Genomic DNA, 23034 nt, shown 5'->3' with positions numbered 1-23034 from the left:
ATCACGAGCCTGGTGAGTTGTGACTCGCAGGACTGTCGTCCAACGCCATCCGACAGTAGCGCGGAACACTAGGAAGCTTTAGTCCCATTTAGTCCGCTCTGATCGGCTCTAGTACTGTTAAAGATGGCTGACAGCGGGGACGGTGTGAACAGCACGTCTTCTGGAAAGGATGGTAGAAATGCAGTTACTGATGGACCTGTCACAGATCCGGCCTCCTGCATCAAGGTAAGTGACATCTCCTCTCAATGCCATTAATGCCACGAACGTTATGATCACTCCGATATCTTTAGGATCTTGATTCCATCAGTTTGCGATCTCGTTGCGATCACTCTTATTGCCAATCAACGAATAGCTACAGACAGCAACAATCCCTTAGAACAGTACTTGTATGGGAATCCAATTAAACTTATCGGTAAAAATCATAGAAAATTATGACAGGACATCCGAAAGTCACGCTTTAATATTTTACATTCACTGCGTATCCTGTAGATAAATGTTCATTCATCATTTTCTTTCCCTTGATTGAAAGTCTATCTGTATTTTATTTCTTTATTATCATGGATACGTACGATACGCGTCCCCGTTGCTCCAGTTTCGTTTTGACTTTCGACACAGCTTTTTTGCATTATTCTCTACGCGGAGACCTTGTGTCGCTCCTCGAGCTATATGTCCTCGTTACATAACTCGCATGACATCGGAACAATAACAAACGTAAAGGCATGTGTTTCTTTATTGTAGATTGTAGAACGACTCAAAGGGTTTCACTTCACATATTTTCAGGTAGTTAACTAAAGACTCCTCAATTCAAAGAGTTACGACTGTCTCATTAGCTTGAGAACAGGCTTTACTACCGAATGAGTAATTTTCAATAGAAAAAAAAAACAGGGTGAATAAAAACGATAACAGGACCGCAGAAGTATGTATTCACGACCCTTAGACGATTGAGAGCATAAAATATGAATACATAGGTCCTCGCAAAATGGATTGGATTACTGTTCCTGAAAGTGATATTCCTATGCGGTGTAAGATTGTAATACAGATTTCAATATCATGTGAATTATTTACTCAAGTTAATATATGTGTATGTTTGTTTTGAACGGTTGTGCAGGTTTTCCGCTTATAATAGGAGTCTGAGAAAAGTAAGGAAAGAGATACATAGTACAGGAGTCTTATATAAAAATAGATTACTCGTAATCGCACCGGGCAGAGACTCGTGTGATGGATGGATCGTTTTGTTGCTCAGGATACAAAAAAGAATAGATGGCTGCTTTGCAAGTGCATTCGACTGGATGAAGAACGAAGGGCGGGGGTGGGGGGCAGGAGGGAAGCTCATGCATCTCAAGTGTGATCAGCCTGTCTGTCGAGGCACAAGCATTGTGTTTTCTAAGCGCAACGCATTCAGTAAGACGGAAACTGATGCCGAGGACCGTATCGGCTCTGTTCTCGCAGGTGATACGCGAATAAGTATTTAACTTTTGGGTACGTACTATCGGTGAGATCGTGACTGCTTGAGACACTATTCTCTTTCCTAACTTTCACTTGGATTCACTTTCCATTTGCCTGACCTGACCAGACACTGCAGAGCTATTGTGTATTAGATATCTAGATGCGATAGGTGACTGTCCTTTTTATTTTACATAAGCAACATCGAATTTAAATAAGAATTGTGTGTCGATTTAAGAGATTCTTTAAGCATAGGAGATATCAATCTTTAAATTTACGACTAGTCAATCAGTTGTGTTTTGAACATTACTCGCGATGTCTACGTCGAAGGAACAGGTGATCTTACAATTAGAAAGCTTATTAACAAGATTTATTGTTGTAAATATTCGCGGAAATTTCTAGAGGAATGTTAATTCATTGCCAAATAGATTCCGTTTCTATTTGTCACATCCTCGCAGACAAGCTAATTCGTTAAAACTTTTTTAAATTGTCGCCCTCCATAAGGAATACATTTTGTCTTCTCTCCTATTAGATATTAGAGACGGACGCATCCATTGTTCGAAACCATTGATTCGCATGGAGCGTTATTCTCGCGTTAGTTCTTAGGATTGTCGTATGCATATGATAGAACGAAGAATCAGCTTGAAGCGAGTGACGCGTCACAACCCTAGTGATATAGAGAATTGCATACTGGACACGCATGCCGACACAATACATGTGCCAGATGATATCCACTTTGCAAACTGTCCTCGTATCCTCACACTTTTCGCGAAAGTATCTGAAACTTTTAAAGGGGACAGTATTACGTATAAACGTAAACATGAAGATTAGCGGGAATTACGTAAGACTGTTCTCTGCTAAAGATCCTTACATACAATCTGGTCGATGCTACCAGAATACATGAATTTGGTGCATTTGAATCATGATATGGTGGTTATTGTGATTTCAGAGCCTAGAGGCATCAAATAATGCCTTTCACGGCCCGAGAGCAAAATTAGTAAGTAAGATTATTTGCGTATGACAACAACAACAACAACAGCAACAACAACAACAAGAACAACAACAAGAAAAAGAACACACAAAAGAACCAAGCCTTCTACCCCAGCCTACGCCCAATTATACTTACTACATGCCCCGCGCACTCCTCGGCAATCTCTTCACTGGACGCTTTAGTTCTTCCTATGTAGTTGGAGAGAGATGCGTTACGCTCTCGTAAAAATGTATATGGATGTACATATAATAGATATACTTGCGATGGCTGCCCAGCGACGAACCGTCCGTCTTCATACATTTATCAGGAACCCTACTCCTCATCTTCCCGAGGATCCATATTTTCTTACCACCATCCCCCGGTCGGTTCGACGCTGGTCCTCATTCCCTATCGATACAAAATCTCATGGACATCCCTGGGACATACGTGGAACATCCTAGAGATATCCATGAGACTTGCGTGGTGTGTTGACTTGAAATTATTCTCGTTCGGGATCAAGATAATTGAATTTCTATGAATTGCTGGAGTTCCAGTGAAAATGACATGCTTTACTTCGGAATTGCCTGTTCGTTATACGAGAGACTTTTCGCATCAACAACGTAATAAAGCTTATCTAAACTCTGTGCGTGCACGTACCACAATAATACAATAGTATCCACGTAGCTTAATTCGCGCTATTAAGCTCCTAATACTTTCTTCATCAAACATTCACGAGTTGCGTTTATTGACATTTTTCTTTTCTCTTTGCTCTGTTCCGTTTTTATCGTCCTTCTGCATCGGTAGAGGAAAAAATGAAGCAATCCGGCCTATGCCAATGGGCTGCTAACGCAAATAGACTTTGGACGTTTTTTTAGGAATCGAAATCCGGGGCCCTGAAGAAGTCCAGCCGCTACCGGAGCCGTTCTCTGTCCGCCAGCAGCACCGATAGCTACAGCTCTGGTATGAGTACGTTGATTTTGGTATTATTACTTTCGTTACTTCGGTTTTCTACGTTCGTTCGTTCGTTCACTGTTCGTTCGCTGTTCATTAGAGTTTTCCCTGATTCGCCATTTGTTCCAGTGCACCTATACCACTAATCCTCCTAACTCACGTCCCTTCGCGCGAGACTGCACGGCCGCTCCTGCTCTACAGTCTCCTATACATATGTCATGTCCTGCATCCTAATCGCTATCATCTCTGCTCATCTCTGCGCATCCGAACGGCGCTGCTTCGTTATTGGCCGCTCGAGCGATCGGTCTTCTTTTTACAATTTTCCTCGTTCCCGTCGACCGGCCCTGCAATGCCAAGCATGAGCGGAACATTTGCTAATAATCTTTGGACAGAATGTTGCTTGACGTTAAGTTAACGTGATAAATCGTCGCAAGCTGCGCTTCGATATCCAGGAGAAGAATGAATCGGGGAGCGATGCATAAAGAACGAGTGATAATCCATGCTTTGCGGTGGTACTAATATGTCGCGTTTTCTGGCGTTCGGTTGTACCTCAGCGTCTTATACAGGAAGCTCGTCGGACGAGGACGACGTGTCGCCGCGGGAGAAAATCCAAAAGACGGACAAGGGCTTCAATGACTTCTGCGTGCGCAATATAAATCAGCATGCATTTGGACGCCGTGAGATCGAGATAGCCGAGCAGGAGATGCCCGGAATTATGGCGTTGCGCAAACGTGCTGCTGACGATAAGGTGATCATCAATCAAATTTACCTGGCCGCTCGCCTCTTGTCTCTCGTCACTGTATCTCTTCGAGTCTCTCGTGCCTCACACGATAAACGCACAGAGATACGGATCTAGACACAGAGGACTCTAAAATCTATCCCTCCACAAATTCTAACCACTTCCATATCATTTCTTGACTTTGCATCATTCATCCGTAAATCTATATATTTCCATTTCTATTTGGCAGCCATTGAAGAACGCCAAGATCGTTGGATGCACTCATATTAATGCCCAGACGGCTGTGCTCATTGAGACTCTGGTGGAATTAGGTGCGCAAGTAAGATGGGCGGCGTGCAATATTTATTCGACGCAGAATGAAGTCGCAGCTGCTCTGGCTCACGCCGGATATCCAATATTTGCCTGGCGCGGAGAAACGGAGGAGGACTTCTGGTGGTGCATCGACAAGTGCGTCGCGGCTGAGAATTGGCAGCCGAATATGATCCTGGACGATGGAGGCGACGCGACGCATCTTATGCTCAAAAAATATAACACTATGTTCAAGATGATTCAAGGTGAGATTTAAAATGGATTATTGATGATCGATCACTGTAGATTAATATATTTAATATATTTACAGTCAATACTCTTTGACTAATAACATGCAGCCAAATACAATACTCTTGCTGTAATGCCATTGTTGAATGTCGAAGAATAGCAGGTTCTGCCGCTATTAAAATGACTTGCTTCCTGGATTATTTAATGCTACTTTTTATCCAACTTGAAAACTAGGAGCGTCGATCGTTGGTTGCAGGAATAGTCGAGGAGAGCGTTACGGGCGTACACCGGCTGTATCAACTGTCCAAAGCTGGTAAACTCTCGGTTCCTGCCATGAATGTCAATGACAGTGTGACAAAGACCAAATTCGACAATCTTTACAGTTGCCGCGAAAGTATTATAGACAGGTATGAGTTCATTGATATTGTATACAGGAGGGGAGGGGGGGAGGGATGCTTATTGATCATACCAAAGAATTCTTATTTCATACTAGAGAATCGCATCTTAGAATTACGTAACAGCTGTCGTGATCGTTTATGCATCCAGCCTTGGGATGCAGATCTTACAGACAATCCGAACTTCGCAAATCTTTCAAATGTTTCCCCGATTCATGTCTTTTTACAGCTTAAAGAGGTCTACGGATGTAATGTTTGGGGGAAAACAAGTGGTCATATGTGGTTATGGTGAGGTTGGTAAAGGTTGTTGTCAGGCCCTCAAAGGCTTGGGATGTATCGTATACATCACTGAAATTGATCCAATCTGTGCACTGCAAGCAAGGTAAGGCAACCTCAAGTAAATACAATTTTAGTAGAGTGGGTTGCACCAGGTATTAAACGCCAGCTGCTGCTTACTTGCAGTATGGATGGATTTCGGGTGATGAAACTGAACGAAGTTATCAGGAACGTCGATATCGTTATCACTGCTACAGGTAATAAGAACGTTGTGACCCGCGAGCACATGGATAAAATGAAGAACGGATGCGTCGTCTGTAACATGGGCCACAGCAACACGGAGATAGACATTGTGCGTGAGAATTCTCCAGTTCTGAAAATACTTTGATGGAGAGTTGAATCTCTCTTATCACTCGCCGTTATCGCTATATAGCTGAATATCCATTCGCTCAACAGAACAGTCTTCGCACGCCTGATCTCACGTGGGAAAAGGTCAGATCTCAAGTGGATCACGTAATATGGCCTGATGGGAAACGGATTGTCCTCCTGGCTGAGGGCAGATTGGTCAACCTATCGTGTTCCAGTATTCCGTCTTTCGTGGTCTCCATCACGGCTGCTACTCAAGCTCTTGCACTTATCGAACTCTTTAATGCTCCGCCAGGGCGCTACAAGAGCGACGTCTACCTACTGCCAAAAAAGATGGGTACGCCATTTTCTCAATCAAAGATGCGAAGTCTCTTTCTACAGGATTCTGCGATCGAGTAACTGACACATTACTTTCATTCAGATGAATACGTGGCTTCTCTGCATCTGCCAACTTTCGACGCTCACCTAACAGAACTAACGGATGAGCAGGCAAAGTATATGGGTCTCAATAAGGCCGGTCCTTTTAAGCCAAATTATTATCGGTTAGTATCCAACAAGGCAATATATCTTTTCAACATTTCTCGAGACTCCTTGTATCTATAGTAGTTATTCATTTTCTTTTTTCTTTTTCTAGCTATTAAATAGCATCAGGCTGCCACCTTCCGTCGCAAAACAATGTTTTATAGAAAACGTCAAACAACGGAGACACCGCCGACCAGCTGCTGCTGCTGCTGCTGCTGCTGCTGCTACTACTACTACAACTACCACTACCATTACTACTACTACTACTTCTTCTCTTAATCTCCTAAACGTTAACGTAATTAGCTTTATTTCTCATTTGATCTTCCCACCGTAAACGCTCACAGGGCTTTTTCAGTTTGTTCCACTACGACTCCACATTGTGTGATTATTAATCTCGCATATTTGCTTGTTCTTTTAATATTTTAGCCTGTACTACACATATCTTAGCCGAATCTTCGTCGAATTCATCTTTATTTCCTTTAATTGAATTTAGATGTCACAAAATTATCAATTGTAACTCGTACTAAAAATTACACGGATTTAAGGCTACTACTAAAAAATGATTCAAGTTCTAGTGATTGCGGCTAAATAAAATTATACTAGACTTTGATTCGACGTCTAGCTTGCTCAAGGAAAGGGAGGAGCCTACACGCCTGTTAGGCGAATTACAAATTCGTCAGCTGACTGTAATCATATATTAATATTATTTTTAATAACAATCCTATTATTCTAAAAAAAAACCTTAATAATTTAATTATTGAGCGAGCAGCGGTGTGTCTTCACATATTCACGGTCAGAGATGAAGACAGCTTGAGACGAAGTGTGGTATTAATACGTGGTAGAGGACGGACTTAGGAATATTCTCAAGACAAAGTACTGACTATGAATACGGACCTTAGAGTGGACGATTTTATCTGTAGAAAAAAATCTAATTAACCTTTGATATACAGACAGAGAATCACACCAGCCATTCCGTTCAGTATTATAAATAAATATGAAAACGCGCTCAAATGGTCGTTATACCTTATAGATAAAAAGATATACGTATCATCGTGCATCTGAGTACCGTCGTCTCAAACATGTACATACATACTGCGATACAATGGACAGAGTGAACTTCTCGGCATGAGAGCATAAGTTAGCAAGATTTAAAAAAGGTTTAACACACAGATGTGGTGATTACGAGTTTGTAATTAGCAGCACGAGCGATCGCATACAGTAGCTTTAACGGGGCCTCAATTAAATGTGTTTCCAACGCTCACTAATAGCCCCAAATGCGATTCTTATATGACAAAAGTCATCTATATAAGAGACCGCCTGTAACAAAAAATTTGTGCAATTAATAAATATGCATGTTAACCTTGCAACGAGATTTCAGAGAGCATTCAAATGATGCTGTCTTGCGAAAATATACAAAGGTATCTTTACTTATGTCACTGTGAAATTCAAAAACCGTTTTTTAAAATTACACTTTTGTTTGGAGACTTGATGTTTTCTTATAATCACTCTATCTCATCGCCTGTACAATCCAATTTTTCAATGGTGAAATTCCGCATGGTATCTGCATTCGATTATATTATATAAGAAAAAAAAGCGCATTCTGGATGTACGTGGTAAAGGCCTAAATAAATACGCTCTAATTTAACAAACATTGATTTTAAGTTGACCTGTCAAGTTAAGTACCACGTACACTGTAATGCTGTATTACTCTTCCATTCGAAATGAAATTCTTTTATTTATGTTTGACTTTTGATCCACCGCGACGTTAGGCAACCTTCGCATCCCAGCGAGAATTAGCAAACAAACATCTTTGCTGCCAAAGATATTATTGTTTGCGTGGATGGTCAGCGATTGCCATTGACATGAGCAAATAAAGAGCATACATATATTTAATTACATTGTTAATAAAACGATCGTGATTTTATATAGAATGAATTTAATCAGCCAAATTTTAATGACTGCCTGGCGCACGTTACTAATAGATTTTATGGGAAAAAGGAATACAGCTATTGATCACAAAAGTACACTCTCACGAATGCAATCCTCTCTTTGGCATACAATCTCTCGTTAAATGAACGATGAACAATTTGGAGATTGATTTATAAATCTAAAATGTTCAAAATGGAATTGAATACTCGCACAAGGAAAGGAAGAGAATACACTGTCAAATAAATATCATTGTGTAATATAGGACTTTCAAAGATATTATTGATAATTATAGAATCGCAAAGTGAAGCTTTTATGAATTTCGAATTTCAATTAAGATAAAAGTTAGGTGGAAGAATAACGATAAAGAGTAAAGAAGGAAATGACTTGCGGAATGCACATGTTAAAGGTATTTAGCATATCCACGAAAGATGATAAAAATTATTGCGCGTCTTTTATTTGACATGCGTCGATGGGCAACGATACAGCACTAAAGGTAAATTACATGTAAGCCCGATGCTCCTTTTGAGGCTGGTACAGTACATACAACTGCCATAGAAAGTTATATACGACATCAAAACCATACGTCGCATTTACAATACAGTCATTCGCAACATCTCAATTAGACTCAATTAGAGAAATTAGACTAACGATAGAGCGCGCGCGTGCGTTCTCAAAGAAGCAGCGACGCTTAACAATCTGGATTCAATGTCGGCTTTGAAAATTTTAGATTCTCCTAACGTTCCCACGATACACACAGATCAACCAATCAATAAAATCATCGGACCATAAGATTCGGGAACCCATTTTTTTTTTCTGTATTGACCCTCATGGAATCGTAGATGAATTGGGATGCGGGTCGCAAGATAACTAGTGGACCAATCAATAAGTAATGTTCAAGAATCATTAACGATCAAGCTAGCCATAATGAAACAAAGACGGCATATTAACGTATATGATACAGGGTGCTTCGGTTCGAACATATCGATACCTCTGGACCTGATAGTCTTAGGTACCGTAGCCGGTACGGTATAAATAATAAAACAAAAAAAAAAGTAGTAAAAATATATTTTACAATAATCTGTACAAGGTTCTTGATTAGAATTAGTAAACAGTAGCTCGGTATTAATATGTTATACTTGTTATAATTTTCGTACTACTGTAATAGCAATAGGTGCCAGCGAACGTTTTATAACATAACTTGCAAGCCACGTGTCGACAGAAAAGGAATCTGCGAAAAATGTTAATATTTTGTCGAGAAACCGGTCGTGAGATAAAACCAATCTCGCCCACACATTAAAACAGCACCAATTGGGAGCTCGGAACGAACCTATTTTTTTCTTCCTGTCTTATTTTTTCGTAATTTCAACTTTCACTTTTGCTTCCCTTCATCCCGCCTATAGGCTGTATAAATATCTAAATGGTAAAAGAATCTCTGTTACAACACGCACACGCACGTAAATCATTTGCTCCACGAGTCATTGCACACTGATTGCATTAGGTAGTTCTTTTTTTCTTCTTCCTTGTTTTTCTAGTATAAACTCGGTCCGCGAGTTCAATGTGTTTTCTTGACAGATAAAAAACAATAAAGTCCCTGGGGCAAGTTACGCATGGCTCTGCATACAATTTCTGTTTGGTAGCATAAATTTGCACGGCTTTGCACTGATATATACTTTACTTTTTTATTTTTGTACATATATTTCTATCATCTTATTGAAAGCCACGTGTAATTTGCTGAGGATTGCATTCTTTGCGAACTATCATACATTGAACACATTGAACCTGTAAACCGACTATAGGTAGTAAAGATCTAGCAGAAGTCCTGCAGTTCGTTTTTTCTAAGATTCCACAGTTTAAGATTCCAAAAAATTGTCTCGTCGTATTATCTGAAAATTACATTATAGCTGGATCGCCATAGAAGGTCAGACGGCAATTTTGGATTTTGATTGAATTTCACACTGCATTGATTGTTCATGGACGAATGGCGCATTCGAACACCACTTATTATTAAACTAATAATAATAATAATAATAATAATAATAATAATAATAATAATAATAATACGAATAATTATTATATAGTTTAGTCAGTTTGTGCCATTCCCGAGACTCCCTTACGAAGTACGCTGAGCTAGCTCCTGATACCGATACCGATTTTCAAAGAGAATAACATCAAAATTAGATAAGCATCGCGATAAGACGCGACTCCAAATATATCCACTAATCAACTAAGTTACAAAAATTGTTTGATTACATAAAAATCATAGGTGAAGGCAAATTAATTTCCTGCCTCACTACTTCTCTAATAAGGCAAAAAATCAGTTAATAGAATTATAAATTGTGTAATATAGTGCAACAGTAATATGTCTTACATTCAGACATATAACTCAGCGATAATCATAATATTTAATCTAAATTAATAATTTTCTCTTAAAAATGTAACCTAAGGTGTTTCTCGCGTGCGATAAAGTATTTCTTTTTCATTTATAAATACATAACAAAAATAGATAATGATAGGCGTATGTACAGTGGGAGGTATGTAAAACGTAAAAATTATATATGTTTAGTTAACCTTATAGTATCATTTAAAGCGACCGTGATTTCTGTGCGACTAAGGCCGTTATCCTTCCATTACAAAATTCCTTCATAGAGAAACTGCCCTTATATCGTTGCCACGTTCAATTTTCTCGAATAATAAGCGCCACCTCAATTCGCACAGGAGTCACTATGCGCACGTGTAAAAACCAGGTAGCAATTCCGTACTACAAAATACACATTAAATATTGGCGATTTTTCTTCTCCATAACAGTAATATTTATTTACCGAGTACACGTAAGCTCGCTCTTCTCTCTCTCTCTCTCTCTCTCTCTCTCTCTCACTACTCTCATTTCATATTTCCTTCGGGCAACGAGTCCTACGAAAGTCACGTGACATTCGCCAGACTTCGACGAGTCCAGTACGCAAAGATAGCAAGTCCACATCGCAGCAGAGAATAATCGATTTTTCCAGGTTCATCGCTAAAAATAGTCTCATTTGATTCTTACGCCTACGCGTATGTCTAAAGCGACGTCTCGCACATTCCTCATTTTCATTTCAAAGTCAACTTTTGTAGTCAACCATTATTGTCGCCCATTGTGTCGCGATGAGCCATGATGAGAACTTGCAGAACAATTAACGTTGTCAAAGCTCCAGACCTTTTTTTTTTTAAAAACAGAAGATTAGCCCTTCGTTCAGATTGTCATTGTGCTGCCTGACAACGTGCACGATATCTGCAGTCATTAGAATCCAATTACAATGTAGATGCAGGAAATGTGACCTTTCATGAATATCAGCTCTATCTCTAGCATACGTTTTATACAAGTTAGTGGACACGTATAAACATACAAATCTCTGTTGGACGTGTAGAAATATTAAAAGGAGGAAAAGAATAGAAAATAAATTGTTCAAGTATCACAAAGGACTAATCAATGGCAATAATGTAAGAGGCATCAGCAGTTGCTGATACGAGTAAAAGAAAAAAAGGTCTATCGCGTAGACTCGTGTATATCGTTTCAATGACTAGCTTATGATATTATGCACGTACCCGCGCGTACATATATCCATAGTGGCACAGCAAGTAGCAGACCTTCCTATGGGCATATGCGTAGGTCTAGCCTTTCAGCCATTGGTACCGCAAAAAAGAAAAATGTCGTAATGGCATTAGATGATTCATTGTTGCTTTTTTTTTTAAATATATATAGATATTCAACCGTATGGACAGTATCGTCTCCTAAGATTACTCCCTCTATCCTCCAAAACGGTTCTCCAAGCGTGCGAATTAAATTTAAAAAATCTAACAAGTCGGTTAGGATTAGACTTAGATTTAAATGAAGGTTGATGCCTTGACTATCTTCGTCGTCTTATATTTTAGACGTAAGATACGTCGGTGACATATTGCCCAATAAGACGTGAATTTACTTTTGTTCATGACAATCCTGGGCGCCCTTTAATGATGGTCCAAGAAAAGCTAATAAAAACTAACTTTTCCTATTTAAGAGAAAAGAGATGTACAGTGATAAATTTCAGGACACAACAACGTGAAACAATTCTATTTCTATGTACAGAAAAGAGAGGGAATTGCTCCAATGATAACTTCATTAGTGTAAATGAAAATTTAAGGAATACTTAAATAGACACGAGTTGAATTTTAGACCGCGAAGAAATGAAAAGTCCAAGACACGAAAGGTGATTGCACTTCCATTAGATGCAAGGCTTTTCAAACTCCTTCAATTTCAAACATACTTGACTACAGTACGCAGCGTTCAGGATGAACCTTTGCGGAAGAATTCGAATATTTGAAAGATTTAGAAAAATTAAAATTGCCAAAAACATGACGAACCGAATTAGAAGGACGAACTAAGGAGGATAATTATAATATTACAATTGGCTAGAGACGAATATTCCGTTAGGCCGAGCGCTCACTTTTTCAAAATTCATTTCATTCATTTCATTTCTCAAAATTGTTCCTTCGATTGTCGTTGGGCGCGCCCAATATAACTTACTTAACTTTACCTAACCTAACTTAATATTACTCCTAAAATCATACTATTTATCTCTTCGCATCGTACACTATGTGATACAATCATTTTTCCTTTTGTACATACTTTCTTTAACAAACAAAGACGCCTAGCGTCCATTTAGTTACCCTCGGACCTTATCGTTAAACCTTCGCGTATAGTTTTTGTTTCTAATCTAGTCGTAGGCTCTACGAAAATTCAAAAATTATGACGCTTTAATAGAAACTTTTCGAAAAGAAGCGTTTCACCGTGTCAATGACCAAGATGAAACATCGTATGACACCGTGAGCCAACATCGTTGCATCCATTTTCTTTTTCACATTATGGCAAACTCACATGAGAATTAGTTCGTAGCACTTCTCAGATTTTCACTTACTATAATTTACCTTTAAGCATGAAGATGACGACTATAAAGATGAGGATGATGACAAGGTGAAAATATGAGGATGGCAGCAGATTATAGCAATCTCGGTAACGTAACGGCCTTTTAGCTACGTTTCTCACAAGTAAAAGGATTCAGATTCTTTACTGTATCGTAGTTGGTACAACTGTCACTTTACTATATTGTTCATCGGCCGATTGGGACTCTGGTAAACTCGGCTGTGGCACTCCTTTCTCAACTCGTTGATGCTGCATGTATGGCGAGGAAATTTTCATAGATGTCTGTTGCGATTCTAACTTGGGATTCTCCGCGATTGTCACGTAACCGGAGCTCTGCTTGCTAACAGGAACTTGAAGGTTCTCTAAACCCGCAACTAAATTCTCACCGAGTTCCGGCTGACCCTTCTCCCAGCAGAAAGAATACGAAGAATCACTTGGTAGTGTTACATCCTCGATTTCACTGTCGTCCACATCGGAAATATTTTCTTCCTCTGTCTTTTCTATCTGTTGCTGCTGCTGCTGCTGCTGCTGCTGCTGCTGCTGATGATGATGATGAGGGTGTTGCTGTTGCTGTTGCTGTTGCTGAAGCATTTGAAAAACTGTAGGTGCTGAAACATAAGGTTTGCCTATACTTTCTGACGTGTTACTACTGACAGGTACGTATGGCTTTTGAGACGGCTGCGTCTGTTGCGACTTAAGGGTATGTGAACCAATCGCAGTTTTACACTTGACGTCAGGGATCGACGCTATCATTACGTAAGGCTGCTGTTTCGTGGACGAATTCACAAAGGATTGTGTTAACGGTGTAGAGCTGGATAATGTGGAGACGAGGGACAGGTTTCTCGTATCCGCAAGTGACATCGGCACCAGAGCAGACGCCTTCGTTATTTGACTTTGTGTAGGTTCTATTAAAGTACTCGTGGAAAGTGGCTTAGTAGTGGTGTCGAGCAGGCCTGTCTGGACGTAAGATTTTGAGAGTTGAGGTATCGGTGGTGAGAGCTTGTCGGATATCGAGAAAGGTGCCAAATCCTCGAGGCTGCTCTTGGAAGATACCTTGGCGAAAGCAAGGTCTTCCAGATCACGGAAAGCATCCATTGTTGTCGGCTTTGGTTTCTGATCCAGTGAGGATAAGCTAATGTAGGGATATATAGGATTGTAATCCTCCTTGCTGATGGCTAGCAAGTTACCCTTAAGAGAATTGCCCGCGTCGGTATCGTCTCCAGGCTTGGAGTGTACCGATTCTACTGGAGCTATTCCCACTATGCTGTAACCACCCACTTTGAGGCTCTCCTTAGGAACTGGACTTGGATTGCTGGAGAGTTCTTCGTAAGAGGGCATGCTGATGTACCCAGTTGACGACCAAGTCTGCTGAGACGCCGTGTAGCCAGTACTATCTGTCAAGTTGGGAGTTGAGCGAGCCAAGGAAAGACTGTCCGCGAGTACAGGATCACTCGACTTGGCGACTTTAACATAAGGATCCCACCGTGCGGATTCCATCATGATGGCGGGTCTCGAAGTAGTGACATTACGCTGCCGCAGACTTGACGATTCCCAAGTAGGCGGCGATTCCAGTAGTTTATTAGGCGACACAGGTGCAGGGTCGACGTCTGCGCCACTATCGGTCGATACATGGGAATCTGATGTCAGAGACGAAGTCACCGACTCCTGACCGCTGGAACATCCGCTCGAATCCGCCGACAATTGACGAGTATGCTGTTCACCGACCTTCTGGAGCAGCTTCTGCAGCATTTAATGTCTTTTGTCCATATACAGCAGACTTGGTAAAAAAAATCTTATTACATACGATCCTTACCATGTTCGGTGCGAGTCCTGGCGGCAGCTTCACTTCCACGTCCTGCATATCTTTACATCTTCTCCACATTCTACATAATAAAATCAATAATACAATAAAATAAATTATAAAGACAAACAATAGATTTTTAGAATCTTTAAAAACTACGATCGATCTTACCTCTTAAACATGTACGTCAAACAAATAAGGAAAACTATCAAGCTGAATCCACCAATAACCCCAATTATAATAATAACTGTAAGCGTTGGCCCTGTATACAAAGTGAATACAATTTTTCATTATAATATTAAAAATAGTTACTTTCTTATCAAGGGCATGGACGTGACCAAAGACTCACCGCCAAAGTAGCAGCTGCCTTCTCCAGGAAGAGACCAAGGACCTTTCAAATGAGTATTATTGCCTGCAATATTTACAGCCCGTACACGAAATTGATGCAGTCTTTTGCGGCCAAACGTTACGCAGTCAGGAACAGGTATCTCGGTATCTGTAATGCAAACAAAAGACTGTGAAAGACAACAAGAATACATTTCAATGACGTAAGAAGTAGATGATAAAAGACTGAAAAAAAAAATGAAAGAAAAAGAATATTTGATAAGCACATATGCAACTGGTGCATCGAATAATATTCACACCATAGTAACAAAGTACCGCTAACTCGAATAACTTTCGCTATCCCCAGTAACAATGCACAGACATCCCTACGTCTAATCGCATAAAACGCACCATTTAAAGAGCACTTGGCCCAATCTTCGAGGATATATAAACGGCATGAAATCCAAACTCGAGGCATTCTGCCACTTTTGCGTTAGATAGGACATCTTGAAACATAGAAACAAGTCACAACGAAACCGTATTAGGAAAGAGCCAAGCCGCCTTCTTTGCCAGATAGAATCAATCTCCGCATTTCAATTGGGATCAATCTTTAATAAAACTCATGTTTACTGATTTATTATTCTGCCTAACTAATTTCCTATATCAAATCATCAACGATTTTTGCTCGAACCCGCCTTACTTTCACGATCCACAGAACCGCACCGCGCGCAATAAAGATTTACATTATTTTCCTTACCTGTTTTTGTACTGTTTTGAATTTCACCGTCATTCGACCATATCTGATAATAATCCACAGGTCCTGCAGGATGTTCGGGTCTATTCCACAGAACTGACACTTGACTGGAATTCATAAATCTTATATTGGGCACGTTAATCATTCCAGGAGTTCCAATATCCGTAACCGTATAAATCGGCGGTGATCTAGCGCTACACGAGATGGTACACGCAGCCACGCTGATATTATAATACTCATGAGCTTTGAGATTTTCGAGGGTAACATAATCAGCTTCCTCGACTTGCCGCGAGGAAGAATTGTAATAGACCTCATAGTAACGTAATACGCCATTCATAGCATCCGGCCTCTTCCAAGTAATATACATCGTGGAATTCGTAACATTCATAATTTTTACATCCTGGGGCGGACTCGCTGGACTCGCCTCCATTGTCGTATTATATAAAGGATCACTGTGCAGACCTTCTCCAGTTTTTGTTAATACCGCCACAGCGAGCATATAGGTTGTATATGGTTTTAAGCCGGTCACTAAGCCATGAATCGTATGAGGATCACCTTTGATAGTTGTATTCATTTTGGGACCCTTGCAATTCAAGTTGTAAGGTGACATAATGGGACAGTAATAAATATTGAATCCCTCAACAATACCAATTCGATCGGAACACTCCAATTTCCATCCGACTTCGATGAAAGATGAGCCAATGCGATTTATCCAGACAGATTTCATCTTACCCACAACCTTACTGTGTATTACTGTACACGAAGCCCATACCATACCACTACTTGCTCTCTCTGTATTCGCAGATATCGCGAATTGATAAACCTTTAGTGGATCTGGTACAGTCATATTATAGACAGTTGTATTCCTGTGCACGTGTACCCAATCTAGGTAACCCTGAAATTTTATTAAAAATTCTAGATCACAAATTACCTGTAACAATTGATGCAGATGCCATATGATATGCAAAAACTTACTGCGCATTGATAAGGTCGATCGCGATGATCTTCACACCAGAAAATTGTGTAATTCGTGATTTCTGCGTTTATATTAGGGGGCTTCCATGAGAGTTCATAAAGACCTCCCTCGAAAGCAATTTTAGTGAATGCGATTGGCTCATGTGGAACTGTAAATGATAAATTAGTGACCATGAAAATTTGTAATGATCAAACACGAATATTAAAATCCTGATAAATATTATTCCTGAAAAACGGTAAAACTTACTTTCGTTTTGACTGGGAACAAAAATCATTGCTCCTTCTTTATTAGCACCAACTTCATTTGCAGTGACGATTTCAAATCGATAATTATTGAATCGAATTTCTTTAAATTTCGCATAGGTTCTCGTTATTTCAATTGGCGATAGATCTACTTTGCGCCCATTCTCTTCTACGTGTGATATCTGATATTTGAAATTTTCGCCATTCTCCAAATACGGTGGAATCGCTTGCCAATATAGAAAAACATCACGGTTTCCGTTATTTTCAACGAGTTCGAAGCTACCAATGTCGATCCGCGGTGAAAGACCAGGCACTAGAGGAAACAAGAAGGTCAAGGTGATGGCAACGTTGAAAATAATATTGAATATTTTGGTATATCGTTAATTCCTTCTTTATATAATATATACTCACACTTCGGGGACGTTCTAAACGTTATCACACTAAATTTACTCCATTTGTCTTCTCCTATCGCCAATGCACTCTTTAGAAAAACTCTAACGTCATAGGCCGTATTCGCATACCGAAGTCCTGTCAGATTAAAGTATCTCTTGTGCAAGTGAATGTCACTAGTTATATTAATAATCTGCAAACAGAAGCATAAGTATAATGAAATACGATATAAAATAGGAAGGTTAGTAGAATTTCTTAATGGTCCGACTTACAAGCATCGATAATGAAAATCAAGCGTATCAATTTTAAAAGTGATGCACTATTGACATTATTCATAGAACTAAAGAAATTTCATTCTGAGAACCCCTAATGACGACCGCTCAATAAAGACTAACTTTTATTAAAGTTTTCATAACACTTAAATACTAAGATTGATGACGTTAATCTCGCTGTCTCGCCATTTCGCCATTTCGCCATTTCGCTATTTATACATATTTTTTCATTTTCTAAGTAGAATATCCCTGACACTCTATCTGCCTACGAAGGGATTTCCTCAACTTGTTGCAAATATTTTATTAATCACATGCAACTGCATTAGAACCAACGGAATACTTGCCTGCCAAGCCTTTAGGCGATCCCATTTATTCTGATAAGTGACTCTGTGATGCAGTCCAGGCGGAAAATGTCCCATAGGAAACGGTACGCTCCAGTGTAATAATGCGCTATCTGATGTTTTATTGATGACCGTTAGATTCGCTGGTTTAGCTGGTATTACTGTAATGCGCAACGAAGATATAATTTTAATTAAATGCACAAGTTCCACACAAGTGAAATACTGGAACCATAATCGAACCAGGAGCCGTCACTAATAGCTTGCACTCGACTAACTGTCGTGAACTTAACTCACCATGCGCGTAATGATGAACCCTATTAGAGACGTTGATACTTCCCAATACGTTTTCCACATTAAGTATAAACGTATAGTACTCATATGGCTGTCTGTAGATTGGATTTGTCGAAGTATCCCAGAGACACGTATTGGCTGTCTGAGTCTCTTTAGGACAAGGATATAGTTTTCGTCCACCAGCTCGTCCGGGCAATTTAAAAACGAGAGAGAATCTCGTGGTTATGTAATTCTGTACCGGAACCCAAGAACATTTCATGCTCTCCCAATTGTAGGAAACACAGCTGAAGTTTTGTGGCTCCTGCGGTTTGACTATATTAAATACAAACATTTGATTAGCACGATAAAAGTGAACATCTACAAGTGCAGTTTGCAGCACTGCCTATTGCTTATTTAGTCATTGGCATTGCCATTTCTCGCAGCTGGCACAGAACTGCATACATTGCATATGTCGATGTCTTGTAGTTTAATTGGAACGCGTGTACTTGGTGTTTCTTAGAAGGCCACGCGATATCCAATCTGTTATTTTCTACTATCGTACTGTCAGCCGATATCCGACAATGGGCAGGACAATGCGCTTGCTTTTTCGAGTCCTGATTGTCGAATGGCTCGTAAAAACTCTTGGCGAGAGACATTTTATTGGCCAGGCATGTATCTACCTCTGAGAAACAGGTTCTACGGCGGCAACTGTCTACCCTAGGTCACCATTGGGCAATTTTACAACTAAAAAGAACTAAGACGAAGAATCTTTAATCGTCATTCATTCCATCATTTCATTCGACGCAAAGAGGAACGTCTCTAACGTTTACTATTTTTCTTGCCTTTCATATCATCATTCGCAGAACTACGATCGGCCAGTTGACGGATCGCAATTGAAATAAAATTTCATGCGAATATTCATGAACACTTGATGTTCATGGCTCGGCCATTGTATTGTATTGGTCAATTTTATAAATGAATTGCAGCTTTACAATGAACTTCTGTCAATCGACGGATGACGATCCTGCCTCCTTGTTATGTTTATTTACGCCAGATATCAAAGAGATAAGCCAGCGGTGCGAGGTACCAAGAAAATATTACTCCACGTAGTTAAGTAAAATGAATAGAGCCAAACTGACTATAGTCCTCGATGGAAAGAGGCTATAATCTTTTAGAATGATGCTGCACAAAGCATTTAAAGGTGCGTTTTAGTTGAAACGCCGCTACTAGGAAAGTCGAGGATAGTGTTTTACTCCTTTCTTTTTCTTATCATTCTCTTAAATTCTTTCTCTTTTTTTTTTTTTTTCAATATCACTGGTCGTAATCAAGTTGAAAAAAAAAATCAGGGTGACGATTTTAAAAACCATTTAGAAAAACGTGCTGTAACGGTTTACGACGCCTAAAAATTTTATTCGATTACCTGATAAAGATCAGTACATAGCAATGCAATTGTCTATCTTATGCAAAATTCTTTCCCGGAAACTCTAAGGGAAAACGATTGTGAGAGACATTTTCAAAAAAGCATACCAGTTACAGAGAATATGATAAGCAAGATCTAGGAGATTTCGAATGAAACAGTGAGATAGTCTTGCGTATCTGAAAAAAGTTGTACGGACACAACATTTCTCAGGAAATCGATGAATAGCAATTTCTGATAAGATTCTCGATGCTGACTGGTTTTGTATCATGTCAGTAGAAAGCCGTAGTTCGTAGCCGTATACGTAGTTCGAAATACGTGAATCAGAAATGCTAATCGCATAAGGTCACATAATAATAAATACTAATGAAGCAAGAGTCTTGTCTCTCTGGAACACCTTTTGACCCAAACCGATAAGGATAAGTATTATAAAAGAAGTACTTAGAACCGATAGATTTTCTGTAAAGACATTACATTGGATCAATCTTCCTGTGGATTGCAGATGGCAATCCCTTTTCAAAATCTCAGATTCAACACGCGAATTAAAAAATGAATAACTTACATCCTATGACGACTTTGTTCAGGCATACAGCTTCGTGAAGCTTCTCCTTGCTGTTCAGCCTCAGTTTACAATAATACATATCTTCGGCGGGTGGTGGCTTCTCCACGTACAAGGAAATCGTTGTCTCGTTGAGGATGCTTATGTACTCTGGTTCCATTTCTTTCTTGTTTCTAAAGAATACCAAATCCGAGGCATTCTTCCCAGGAAAGTAGCCGTCTATAAATGTCTTGTTCAGCATGCAGAGAATTGTCAAAGATTGTCCATACTCTAAGACGATGTCACCTTGGGGCCATGTTCCTAGAGTTGAAGAAAACGAGTGTTAAAAATACAGGCGTCTTAATCTCCTTAAGTTGCCATTCGCGTCGAAAGATTTCTCCTTAGGAACATATCTGACATCGCATTTATTGGACTCTGCGAAATGAATATACGTGCGTTGCTGTAGATGTTTGCGGCAACTTTACGGGTAGCACTGAATTATATATAGATATATGCATTTAGCTCGTTAGTAGAATTCCAAAACAAGTAAAAGAGGTTATGTTTTATTTATGATATTCAATAGCAAGATGGGCGACTGCACCTTCCAAAACGACAATCTATGATGGCTTCAAGCGAAGTCTTAATATCGTCTTAAGAAAATGAAATATGCAACGTTCTTTTAGACTCCAATTACCTTCCTGGCGCCACTGCTAGCAATGCTACGAATGGTACATGTGATACAAGTTAATACACATGGTACACAGCAAGCGATATGCAACTTACAATCATATGACTTTCAAAAATGAATGAAATAGAGAAAGAGACAAAAGAATATACTCACTTCCGGGAGTTTTGAGTCCAACCGCACACTGATTAGGATTAGCTGCGTAGCATCCACAAAGCAAAGTGGCGAGTATCAGAAATATGAAGTGATCTCGCCAAAGACACTGACTTGGAGATACTAGCTTGAAAACTTTTCGCCATCGTGCCTTGTCTCCGAGATGCTCCGCTTTCTCGCGGGAACAATTAGTCACTAATTTACAGTTCTCACTCGTATCGGTCAGCAGCGAATAATGATATTGGTACATAATGTTGCGTTGGTTATGCCGATCGTCTTGGGAATCGCGTATAGGGCAACGATCATTTTCTTCTATTAAGGTAGAGCAACGTTCGTTACGCCTTTTGTCACAAAACGTGGCCCGCAAACTGCCATGTAACGTGTCGAGCCGCAATTCATTTGCCTTCTTGACAGCGAGCCTTTCTGCATAACGCAGATGACTTAGACTCTGACGCGCAATTGGGGAATCGCCATTATTAAACGACACACGCGATTCAAGCATACTACACTCGTATGTCCTAATATTTTTTATTTCATGCACTAAAACAGTCCCTGGATTCGTCCGTGAGAATTCTTGTATTTTTCCAGAGAGTCTTTTCGGTCGCATTCTAGGCGCTGGCATGTCGCATGCCGATCACTGAAAAAAAAAATAGAATAAAACAGGTCGATTAGAGGAATTGCACAAATTCATTGTGCCATTGGGCACATGAGTATTACGAGCACTCAAAAATATTATCGAATCGACTATCATAAATACCTGAAATGACGTAATTAAAATTATTCTACTTGCTCGTTAAGCATTCGTTAATATGCATACTGACCAAGCTCCAGTGTGACTTTATATTTTATGTCTTTTAATCAAACTACTTGAAGAGGGGACATCATACCAACGTGGAGAGGGAAACTGGAGAGAATTTCCTTTCCTCATTGGCTACTTTTGATATTAGACTCCTTCTAAAGGGAATTCACTTTTTTGTAATAAAACTCACAGACATCGACTTGTTTCAAAATAAAACTTTTTTAGAATTTTTCATTATAATCAGTATCAATTGAAATTGTATGTCAATACTATCATGATATTGAATTAATGAAAGAGGAAGTCAATCGGAGACAGTTCACATACTGCTTTTGCAAAATTCCTAAAAATCAAAGATATTAAAATTTAATAATATTAGTGACCAGGAATTGGAGATAGTAAATTTTATTATTTTCGTGAAATCCATTTAAATTCAAGTATGTAGCATGTATAGTTATAGGGCTGTATACTGTTGGCACTTTATATGCATACTGAATGAGCTACAGACAAACCGAAATCATAGAGATAACTCAGCTGGATAAGAGATCAGAAAATGAATTATTCATCAACTATATCGTACAGTACTATTAAATATATAGCTCAAAGGCGGAATGTAAATTTCATTTGCTCTATGCATTGCTATATGGGTTTAACATATTAAAATACCATTACATACATATAAATCAACTTTCAATTCAATATAATTGGGCTTTTATGTACAATACATGTAAATAACACGAGTCTGTAACAACGGACAGCTGTGTCCAACAAACCAACAATAGGTTACGCTTATTTTTTAAAAAATATCAATGTAAGCTAGCATCAATCTTTCAGTGACAGAGATTTAGGGAAAAAAATGCTATGAGTTTACTTAAAAACAAAACGAGCTCTTCTAGACAAAGCATCCAACTTGGCTACCAATCTCTAAACGCAGAGATAAATATGTTCATTAGCTACTTCTCCAGAGTCGCTACCGATTGATTTACCACATACATCCCCCCCCCCCAAAGAAAG

At 39.4% G+C, this 23034-nt stretch overlaps 2 protein-coding genes across 15 annotated transcripts in view; one reads left to right on the top strand and one right to left on the bottom strand.

Moving 5' to 3' along the window:
- The first annotated feature begins 54 nt into the window (after positions 1–54).
- Positions 55–7844, top strand: LOC107267390 (putative adenosylhomocysteinase 3). 11 transcript variants are annotated; one of them, XM_015739028.2, is made up of 11 exons: positions 55–225; positions 2393–2440; positions 3289–3373; positions 3931–4112; positions 4333–4657; positions 4897–5047; positions 5265–5417; positions 5498–5663; positions 5768–6014; positions 6099–6219; positions 6312–7844. In XM_015739028.2, exons 1-11 carry the CDS (start codon positions 124–126, stop codon positions 6316–6318), a joined length of 1587 nt encoding a protein of 528 aa, XP_015594514.1. In that variant the 5' UTR covers positions 55–123; the 3' UTR covers positions 6319–7844. The 11 variants fall into 11 exon arrangements, with proteins under 11 accessions (XP_015594514.1, XP_015594512.1, XP_015594513.1 ...); XM_015739026.2 differs by having other exon boundaries at positions 3919–4112; XM_015739027.2 differs by having other exon boundaries at positions 3289–3379.
- A 716-nt stretch (positions 7845–8560) lies between these two features.
- The window catches only part of LOC107267387 (cytokine receptor), a 16089-nt gene continuing 1615 nt past the window's right edge, over positions 8561–23034 (bottom strand). For 2 of the 4 annotated variants that reach the window (XM_025084585.1, XM_025084584.1), the window contains 12 exons: positions 21228–21861; positions 20411–20707; positions 18456–18764; positions 18165–18322; positions 17570–17741; positions 17163–17471; positions 16916–17064; positions 15944–16835; positions 15212–15358; positions 15034–15124; positions 14875–14944; positions 8561–14801 (listed from right to left, as the gene is read on the bottom strand). In XM_025084585.1, coding sequence (XP_024940353.1) covers positions 13206–14801; positions 14875–14944; positions 15034–15124; positions 15212–15358; positions 15944–16835; positions 16916–17064; positions 17163–17471; positions 17570–17741; positions 18165–18322; positions 18456–18764; positions 20411–20707; positions 21228–21846 — 4809 coding nt within the window. In that variant the 5' untranslated portion in view covers positions 21847–21861 and the 3' untranslated portion in view covers positions 8561–13205. Of the gene's footprint in view, positions 14802–14874; positions 14945–15033; positions 15125–15211; positions 15359–15943; positions 16836–16915; positions 17065–17162; positions 17472–17569; positions 17742–18164; positions 18323–18455; positions 18765–20410; positions 20708–21227; positions 21862–21981; positions 22253–23034 lie in introns of those variants that run through there. The other 2 variants (XM_015739022.2, XM_025084586.1) reach the window with 2 other exon arrangements.

The sequence above is a fragment of the Cephus cinctus genome, unplaced genomic scaffold, assembly GCF_000341935.2.
Source record: "Cephus cinctus unplaced genomic scaffold, Ccin1 Ccin1_scaffold0401, whole genome shotgun sequence".
NCBI lineage: Eukaryota > Metazoa > Arthropoda > Insecta > Hymenoptera > Cephidae > Cephus > Cephus cinctus.
This window is presented reverse-complemented; position numbering and strand designations above follow the sequence as displayed.

Bases quoted from the DNA above. Each gene is read 5' to 3' on its own strand.
- LOC107267390 (XM_015739025.2), top strand. From the start codon at position 124: ATGGCTGACAGCGGGGACGGTGTGAACAGCACGTCTTCTGGAAAGGAT. The intron at 4,113-4,332 runs GTGATCATCAAT...TCTATTTGGCAG, and splicing joins AACGTGCTGCTGACGATAAG to CCATTGAAGAACGCCAAGAT. The intron at 5,048-5,264 runs GTATGAGTTCAT...GTCTTTTTACAG, and splicing joins CGCGAAAGTATTATAGACAG to CTTAAAGAGGTCTACGGATG.